Raw genomic sequence first — 9,479 nt, 5'->3', positions numbered from 1 at the left:
AGTAATTGGCTCCTTGACTGGCTAGACAGTAGTACATTGGATCATTGTCTCTGCCTGCACATACACCGAGTAGTCTGGTCTATTCTTTGCATATTCTCCTTTGTACTCACTAAGATTATCAAACAGTTTTTCTTCGCTCAAGGGGTTAACTTCTGTACTGTATTTGTTCAGTGATTAATTTCCTGTTGGTAAGGGCTGAAAAGAATCTTTAACTATGATAATTAGCTCTTTTGAGAGAAGGACACACCAAAATTAAACCATTGTTCTCTAGTCTCGGGTAGTGTAATAGCCTCTGTACCATGGTCTTCCACAATCTTGGATTAGAGTTGTCTTGCTTAAGGGTATACTTGGGCAAACAATTCTTTGTTATTTCTCTTCCTCTTGTAGTTTTTAAAGTCTATATATAAATAATTAGTTTCATGTTGCGAAAGTTATCAAAATATTTTATTTTAACTATCAATTACTTCGCTTGAAGTTTATTTAATTCCTTCCTTCCTTTTCTCACTGGACTTTTTGCCCTGTTGGGGCCCTTCGGCATGTAACATGCTGCTTTTCCAAGTAGGGATGTGGATTAGCCATTATTGATAACAACAACAACAATAATAATAATAATAATAATAAAAATAATAATAATAATAATAATAATAATAATAATAATAATAATAATAATAATAATAATAATGAAGCAGCAGTAGATTCGAAGTCACTAGCTTATAATTAATTAATTCATCATTGAATAAAGATAGATTAAAGGGTAACATGTATGTTCAAATTTTATACCTAAATCCTTCCCAGATATCCGTAAACTTCAAGAGGAATGTTTTAGTTTCTAATGAATGTGAAAAAAAAAGAAAGAAAAAAAAAGGGATGAAAAAATTCTGACATTGATGAAACACCAACAGTCTGTAGGAACGCCTGGATTGTGTGAAATCCCAAGAAACATGAAAAAAAAATTAGGAAGGACTTCCCCTCAATATTCTGATCAAATGGAAAAAAAATCCTTTTGTTAGAGTAATGGCTCAAATAAAAAACTTTAACGAATTTACTCACGGACCTACATCGAATGAATGAGCCTCACCACATCCTATACATCTCGTATCAATCTAAATAAAAGGCAAATCCGTTGTTGACAAGTAAACGAGAAGAAACAATTACTATTATCAAAGACTAATATCTACAACTGATCACTCAGACATAGGCAAATACAAGTCCAGAGACGCTTCGAATGAATGAGATTATGAGAGATACTCGATCAGAGTAGAATATTCTGAACTGGGAGAAGATATCTTGAAATATTTATGTTGTGGTTAAGATATCTCCCTCACACACACTCCATAAACCATTGATATGAATCTCTCTATATGATAAAAAATCCCTTTAGAAGAAATCCAAAATATTGTATATCTATATTTTATTATCTTCAATTACATGTAACTGCACTGTCTTGAAAAACAATCTCTCTCTCTCTCTCTCTCTCTCTCTCTCTCTCTCTCTCTCTCTCTCTCTCTCTCTCTCCTCTCTCTCTCTCTCATGTTGGGTGGTGGAATGTTGCCAACATAACACCCTATGGCTGAACAAGAAGTTTCCTAATTATCTGACTAATTTTCGGTTCGTTGATATGAGCGGAGAATGTTGGAAGTAGGAGATAAATAAGAATCAGAGATATATGAACATGTAAATTCGGTTGTTTAGAAAGAGGAGAAAAAAAATCTCAAATCACTTTTGGAAAAAACGTAATACTCTAAATTACTACCCTGAAGTTAAGGCTATGATCCTGAGAGAGCTCTGAAAGTTTTCAAACTTTGCTAATGGTAAATCATAAAAGCGAGGAAAAATTCATCTGCAATTCCAGATAGATAAAATGACAGATAATGTAGGTATAGAGTGATCTCATAAGTTTTATTATTAAATGGACAACAACAACAACAACAACAATGATAATAATAATAATAATAATAATAATAATAATAATAATAATAATGATAATTGTCAAATATTAATATCATGTTGTGCAAAATTAGTCATTCATTTTAGCCATGCCTTTAGTAATTTGCTGCTAACCGTTTTCTTTCAGTAGCTTCCCTCGTTCCAAAATTATTTCGCTCACATTCTCTTTTATTTATTTCTATATATTTTAATGATTTGATCCTTAATTAATTGCTGATAGTATACACAAATTATAATACATTATTCTTAGTTTATTTGAGATCAGTGAACGTTATTTTCTCTGATGATTTTAAATGTTGTTATTGTTTATAAAGTTTGTGGTTTGCTGAGAGGAAATTAAAGAGAAGAAGAAGGAGCCGCGTGTGATTCAACCTATGAAATTTACTGTCTAACCTTTAGTGATTCATAGTAATGTCCCCATAGTGGTCATTTGGTGGCCAGAACCCGGAATTAGAACTGTTAGTACCCGGTAAGAACTATCAGTAACTCTTTAGAAACTGCACCCAGTAATATAGTTTTAATGGAGCAGTTACATAGGGCAAAGGCAGCGGCTGAGGGCTGGGTGACTAGAGTTAGTAATAGAATAGATGACCTACTAGTCCGAGACCCACCTCCTACCTCAAGCGATTTAGTAGAAGCTCTAGAAGAGATGGATAAAAGACTCTTTAAACTAGAAGAAGTGCAGGATATATTAGAAATACTACTCGAACCTGAGGAATTAGAAAATTACTTGGAACAAGCAGATCGTGCACGGTATAGGTCTAGGCAGACTAGGCTGCGATGTGCAAATAGTCTTAAAGATATTTCGGCAGCAGGCATTAGTGATGACGACCGTGGAAGTCCTGCAAGTACAGCATCCATTCATGCAAGGCTGCCAAAACTAGAATTACCAAGATTTGATGGTGTAATAACCCAATGGCAGAGTTTCTGGGACCTTTTTTCGTCCCACATAGACAACACAGAGTTACCAGTCATTAGTAAGTTGACCTTCTTGCTATCCCTGTTAGACGGTCCTGCCAAGGATGTGGTGCAAGGCGTGCCACACACCAGTGCCAGCTATAGAACAGTTGTCGACTTACTTAAGGAAAGATTTGGCAAGTCTGTGTGCATTATTCATGCACATGTCCAAGCTCTTCTTTCCCTTCAAGTACCTGTCAACCAAGGTAAGAGCTACACAAAACAACTTTGGAGACTTTGGGATGAAGTCATAAAGCATACAAGAAGCTTAGATGCCCTTGGAGTAACAGGCAAGCAGTGTGAGGTTCTCCTAACCCCTATGATTGTCTCGGCTTCCAATGGAGTAGAGGCTACAATGGTCAAGAGAGTGTAGTGGCCATGAAAGTGATCTTGAATGGTTATTAGAGTGGCTTAAAAGGGAAATAGAAGTGCTAGAAAGAAGTGAGATGTACAGAAAAAATATCCCAGCCTCTGGGCCTCATGGTAGAAATGAGGAAAGAAAGAATATTAATAGTAAAGATGGCAGAAATAATTTGCATAAAACCTCTGCCTTACATGCAGTTTCTCAAAGTGAAGGTTCAAATTGTGTTTTTTGTACGAAGCTAAACCATAAATCTGAAAGGTGTCACAAGTTTTTAGCATTGGATGGGCAGCATAGGTATGACAAGATAAGAGAATTAGGTGTTTGTTTTAAATGTTTGAATAAGGGCCATGTTTCTAAAAATTGTAAAGTAAGGTGTACTAAGTGTCAAGGTGGCCATAATGTAGTAATGTGTGGCATTAAGGGGAATATGGCCCCCCAAACAAATGTAGAAAATGGTGATCACGTGGCACCTCCCTCAGCTAGTATATTGTCAGGCCACTATAGTAATAAGACTGTATTACAAACGGCTAAGGTAAAGGTAATGAATAATAAGGGAGGTTTTGTCACTGCTAAATTGTTGTTCGATAGTGGTTGTGATCGCTCTTATGTTAGTAGTAAGTTTATAGAAATTTGTAAACCTGAATGGGTTACTAGGACTGAAGCCCCTTACAGTAGCTTTGGTGGGCATAGCTCTGGTAAGGATATAGAAAGTAATGTTTACAAGTTAAATGTCTTGGATAAGAAAGGTAAAATTATTCCCATTTTTGCTGCAAGTATTCCAAAGATATGTAACCCCATAGTTAGACCAGTAGTTCCAACCCACATCCTAGATGCTTTTAGTCATTTAGATTTAACAAATGACTTTGATGATAGTTCTCTTTTAGAAATAGATATTCTTATAGGTCTGGATTACTACTGGAGCCTCATGAATCCTAAAGATGCTGTACAGGTGGGGAAAACTGTTGCCATGAGTTCATTGTTTGGTTGGGTTTTATCGGGAAATGTTGGCAAGGAGTGTAATTTTAGTAAGGTTGTAAGTACGTCTTCATTATCAGACTTTGTGTCCTCATCTCCCCAGCTCTTAAGTATACCAGGGGTATCCGATGCTGATATGTCATATTTTTGGGATTTAGAAACTATTGGTATTACTAGTAAGGAATGTAAAGAAGATATCAAGGAAAGTGTAGTTCAAGAGTTTGAAGATAAAATAGATTTTGTAAATGGCAGGTATGAAGTTCAGTTACCTTGGAAAAATAACAGCATTAAGGATTCACTGATGAGTAATGTAAATCAAGCAATGAAGAGATTAAATAAGCTTTTGGTTAGATTTGAGAAATATGAAGATTTAAAGGATGCGTATATGAAGGTTTTTGATGAATATGAGTCCTTGGGGATAATTGAGGAAATTCCCTCCAAGGACTTGGTGTCACAGGGACCCATTTATTACATGCCTCATAGACCTGTCGTTAAATTAAATAGCAGCACTACAAAGATACGTCCAGTTTTTGATGCTTTTGCTAAGGGGCCTAATGGAATCTCGCTTAATGATTGCATGTTGACAGGTCCTTCTCTAAACCCAGATTTAGTAGGGATATTGATTAGATTTAGACGTTGGCCGTACGTGATCTCTGCTGATGTTGTTAAGGCCTTTTTACAAATTAATGTTCACAGTCAGGACAAAAATGTCCATAGATTTTTGATGCCAGGTAAAGATGGAGTAAGACATATGAGATTCAATAGAGTTGTTTTTGGCAACACCTCAAGCCCCTTTCTACTAAATGTTGTTGTTAAACACCATTTAAGCAATTACTCAGAATGTGAAGCTGTTCAAGATTTAAAAGGAGATATGTACGTGGACAATTGGTTTAGCGGAGCTGATACTGTAGAAGAAGTAGCAACTAAATTTAAGACTGCATATGATATTATTGCTGATGCTAATATGTCCCTTGAAAAGGTTTCTTCCAATAGTGTAGTAATTGCTTCTAAATTTGAGGACAAAATGCAAATTTTGAGTGATGATGAAATTAATATGGTGCTAGGTCTTAAATGGTTAAATTATGATGATAAATTTTCTTATTGTGGTCTTCATCTGGGTCCTGATTTTGAAATTTCATATACAAAAAGAATTCTCTTGAGTTTGATAGCTAAGGTGTTTGATCCTTGTGGGTTTATCAGCCCCTTCATAATGTATGCAAAGATAATATTCCAGGATATATGAAAGTTGGGTATTTCTTGGGATGACAAGTTGCCAGATGAATTAGAGAGAAAATTCAAGAAATGGATTGATAGTACTAGATACTTTAGTTCCCTAGCTATAAGGAGATGTTATTTTACGAATGTACCTTTGAAGAGTATTGAACACATTGAAATACATGGATTTGGAGATGCCTCTGAGAAGGGATTTGGTGCATGTGTATACTTAAGGGTTTGTCTTGGAAATGATTGTCAATCTTCACTTGTCTTGTCTAAAGCCAGAGTAGCACCAATTAAGAAACTTACCCTTCCTAAATTGGAATTAATGGGAGCCTTATTGTGTGCTAGATTGGTAAGATTTGTCGAAAGGTCTCTGGATTTTAAGATCAAACCTGGGATTGTATGCTGGACAGATTCCACTATAACTTTAGGATGGATAAGGAGTGATTCAGTGACAAGGGATGTGTTTGTTAACAACAGAGTTAGAGAAATTCAGCACTTGACACCTCCCAGTCACTGGCATCACTGTAGTGGATCAAATAATCCCGCTGACTTGATGACTAGAGGGTTATTAGCGGAAAAGCTTATTGGAAATAACCTTTGGTTTAGTGGTCCTTGTAATCTGTCGGATCCTACATTTAGTATTCAGGACGGTGATAACTCCATTATTGTTAATGAGACTGTAAATTATGAATCTGAAGACCATCTAGTATGCTTAAGTGTCCAGACTGCAACTCCCATGTTTGATGTTGAAAAATACAATAATCTTAATAAGTCAACAAGAATTGTTGGATATGTTCAAAGGTTTATAAGCAATTGTAAAGCAAAAGGGTCAGGGGTTGCTGTGAATACTGGTGGTTTTACTACTGAAGAATTAGATAAGGCTAAAGCAAGGTTGATTTATGTAGTGTAAAGAGAAGCTTTCCCCAGTGAAATCCAAGCTTTGTCTGATCAAAGGTTGATTCCTAAAAATTCTAAATTAAGAAAACTGGATCCATTTATTGATGATAAAGGTATTGTGAGGATAAAGGGTAGACTTCAGTTTTCTGACTTGAGTTATGAGTCAAAACACCCAATCATTCTTCCTAAAGGACATTTCTCCAAGCTTTTAGTAAAGTTCCAACATAAGTTTCTAAAACATGCTGGTGTAAACAGCATTGTTTCATCATTAAGATCTAGTTTTCATGTAACTGGTGTAAGAAGAATGGCTAAGACTGCTGTACGGGAGTGTCTAGATTGTTGCCGGCACGATAGCCGTCCTTGTAGTCAACCTGCTGCCCCATTGCCTGATTTGAGGGTTACTCTAGCACCCCCCTTTGCAGTTACAGGTATAGATTTTGCAGGGCCAGTATTTAGTGCTGATTATCCAGGAAAGAAATTATATATGTTGCTTTTTACTTGTTAGAGCAGTGCATCTGGAACTCTCGGAGTCCATGTCATTGGTCGATTTTATGCAGGCTTTACGGAAATTTGCTGCTCGTCGAGGTATTCCGAGCATAATTTATTCCGATAATGCCAAAACCTTTGTCATAGCCTCCTCGGAAGTGCAGAAGGTATTTGGACACTTAGCACCTAAATGGAGGTTTCACGTACCAAGATCACCATGGTGGGGAGGTTGGTTTGAGAGACTTGTGGGGTCAGTTAAAATAGCCTTGAAAAAGACTTTGGGAATTAGATATGTAAGTAAGAATGAATTAGAGACTACTCTTGTAGAAATTGAGGCATGCATAAACTCTCGACCTCTGACCTTTGTGAGGGATGAGCCAGACTTTGAACATTATCTTACCCCTTCTCATTTTATCCTTGGTAGGAATATAACTTCTAAACCCCCTGTTGGCATTGAACCATATGTTGTAACTCCAGATGATCTACGTGATAGAGAAGAAAATTTGTAAATAAAAGGTTGGAACAGTTTTGGAATGTGTGGAGGAAAGATTACATAGCAAATCTACCTCCTGTAGTTAAGGGGTTTAACCAAAAATGTAGATTGAATGTTGGTAGCACTGTGCTTGTTAAAGAAGATCATATGCCCAGATTACAGTGGCCTATTGGAGTTATTGTAAATCTATACCCTGGAAGGGATGGGCTGATTTGCAGTGTTGATGTTAAAACTAGGAAAGGTATTGTTAACAGATCAATACAAAGACTTCATGATTTGGAGATCAATGCTCACTTGAACCCTGGTTTGAAGAATCTTTCTGTGGAAGTCCCTGAACATGTAAATGATAATTCTGAAATGAATATTGATGTAATAGATGATAACACAGCTGAACAGAATCCTAATGGAAATACTGTTGCTGATGGTAACATGTATTCTAAGAAGGGGCGCCAAATTAAAAGACCTCACAAATTAGATTTGTAAATGACTTGTTTGAAGAATTTGAGTTATATTGTGACTTCAGTTGATGGTACAGTATGTTATAACCTACAGGCTTGTTATTGTTCCTATGTTAGGATGGGTTGTCAAAATAAATATCCAGACACCCACTCATCTCCTTAGTGTGAAACTTGTTAAGATAAGTGCCTTGGCCCTTATGGTGGGGAGAATGTCAAATATTAATATCATGTTGTGCAAAATTAGTCATTCACTTTAGTCATGCCTTTAGTAATTTGCTGTTAACCGTTTTCTTTCAGTAGCTTCCCTCGTTCCAGAATTATTTCGCTCACATTCTCTTTTATTTATTTCTATATATTTTAATGATTTGATCCTAAATTAATTACTGATAGTATACACAAATTATAAGACATTATTCTTAGTTTATTTGAGATCAGTGAACGTTCTTTTCTCTGATGATTTTAAATGTTGTTATTGTTTATAAAGTTTGTGGTTTGCTGAGAGGAAATTAAAAAGAAGAAGAAGGAGCTGCGTGTGATTCAACCTATGAAAGTTACTGTCTAACCTTTAGTGATACATAGTAATGTCCCCATAGTGGTCAATAATAATAATAATAATAATAATAATAATAATAATAATAATAATAATAATAATAATAATAATAATAATAATAATAATAATAATGATATGGGTGATATGAAAAAAGCATAAATGTATTAAAATCTGGAGCAATTTTAACGGATGTTATATTCAAACTATGAAAGAAGATTTATATTAACCTGTTCAACGAAAAGTATTTGCTAAGAGTTTGAACTCTTGGAATTTCATAGATTAGGAAGGTAATTTAACAGAACAATCTGGCCTAAACTGGAATAGAATGCTGTTAGAATTAGCTACATATATATTATTTGTATTGTCTAGGAACATCTGGAAGTGAAGGATGGTAAGAATTAGGAAAAAAACTTACACACGGAACTGACTGAATGAAGAGGCGAGAGATTGATATTCAGATCACATATAAGGAATCTAACCGACCACAAGTTACGTCTAATAAATTATGATATTCAATATAATAGAAAATTAAAGAACTAAATTATTTTCTCTGGATATACTGGTCACCATAAATCTTTAAACTCTTTCTAAATATGAGTTTTTATTTAAGCTATTTCTTCAAAATTCACAGGGTCTCATGAATAACACGGTCGAAGCCGGCACTAAAACCAAGGGCAATCATAGAAAATTCCTGATCAAAGTTACCAGATTTCTGTACAGCATTAGAGATTGTAAAAATGCATCACATGCTCTATGGCCGTCGTGAAAGCCAAACTGCAAACTATGACACATATGACTACCTCTAGCATACCTATTTAGACATTCTGCCGAAAGAAATTGGAAAACTTTAAATAATGCGGGACTTCTGATAATTGGTTGTTAATCAGGACTACTATATGTACATTTACCTAAATAAGTAATTTTATCAAAAAATAACTGGCAATTTTGGAACTAAGATATCAGCTGTCTTATTATAAAACGATAGAAAATACTTTCATGAGCATCAATTACTAGTAAACGAGTTTTATTTTTCAGGGAACCAAAAGTTGATCTACTGTGGTAATCTGGCTTCAGTAAAACAGGGATGAGGAAGGTCGAGTCTCATATTGCTTCTGTTTAAGCCAAAAGACA

The 9,479-nt window shown here is 35.3% G+C and overlaps 2 protein-coding genes across 2 annotated transcripts; both read left to right on the top strand.

Annotated features, from left to right (window-relative positions):
• Positions 1-2,467: 2,467 nt before the first annotated feature.
• LOC137639661 (uncharacterized) lies at positions 2,468-3,277 on the top strand. Its single transcript, XM_068371915.1, has one exon. The coding sequence runs from the start codon at positions 2,468-2,470 to the stop codon at positions 3,275-3,277; it is 810 nt and encodes a 269-aa protein (XP_068228016.1).
• Positions 3,278-3,674: 397 nt separating this feature from the next.
• Positions 3,675-9,114, top strand: LOC137639660 (uncharacterized). Its single transcript, XM_068371914.1, has 7 exons — positions 3,675-5,300; positions 5,619-6,355; positions 6,867-7,097; positions 7,272-7,352; positions 7,595-7,771; positions 7,893-7,998; positions 8,980-9,114. The coding sequence occupies exons 1-7, from the start codon at positions 3,675-3,677 to the stop codon at positions 9,112-9,114; spliced, it is 3,093 nt and encodes a 1,030-aa protein (XP_068228015.1).
• The last annotated feature ends 365 nt before the right edge of the window (positions 9,115-9,479 follow it).

The sequence above is a fragment of the Palaemon carinicauda genome, chromosome 4 (genome assembly GCF_036898095.1).
Source record: "Palaemon carinicauda isolate YSFRI2023 chromosome 4, ASM3689809v2, whole genome shotgun sequence".
NCBI classification, from domain to species: domain Eukaryota; kingdom Metazoa; phylum Arthropoda; class Malacostraca; order Decapoda; family Palaemonidae; genus Palaemon; species Palaemon carinicauda.
Note: the sequence above shows the minus strand (reverse complement) of the source record. Positions and strands in the feature narration are given on the sequence as shown.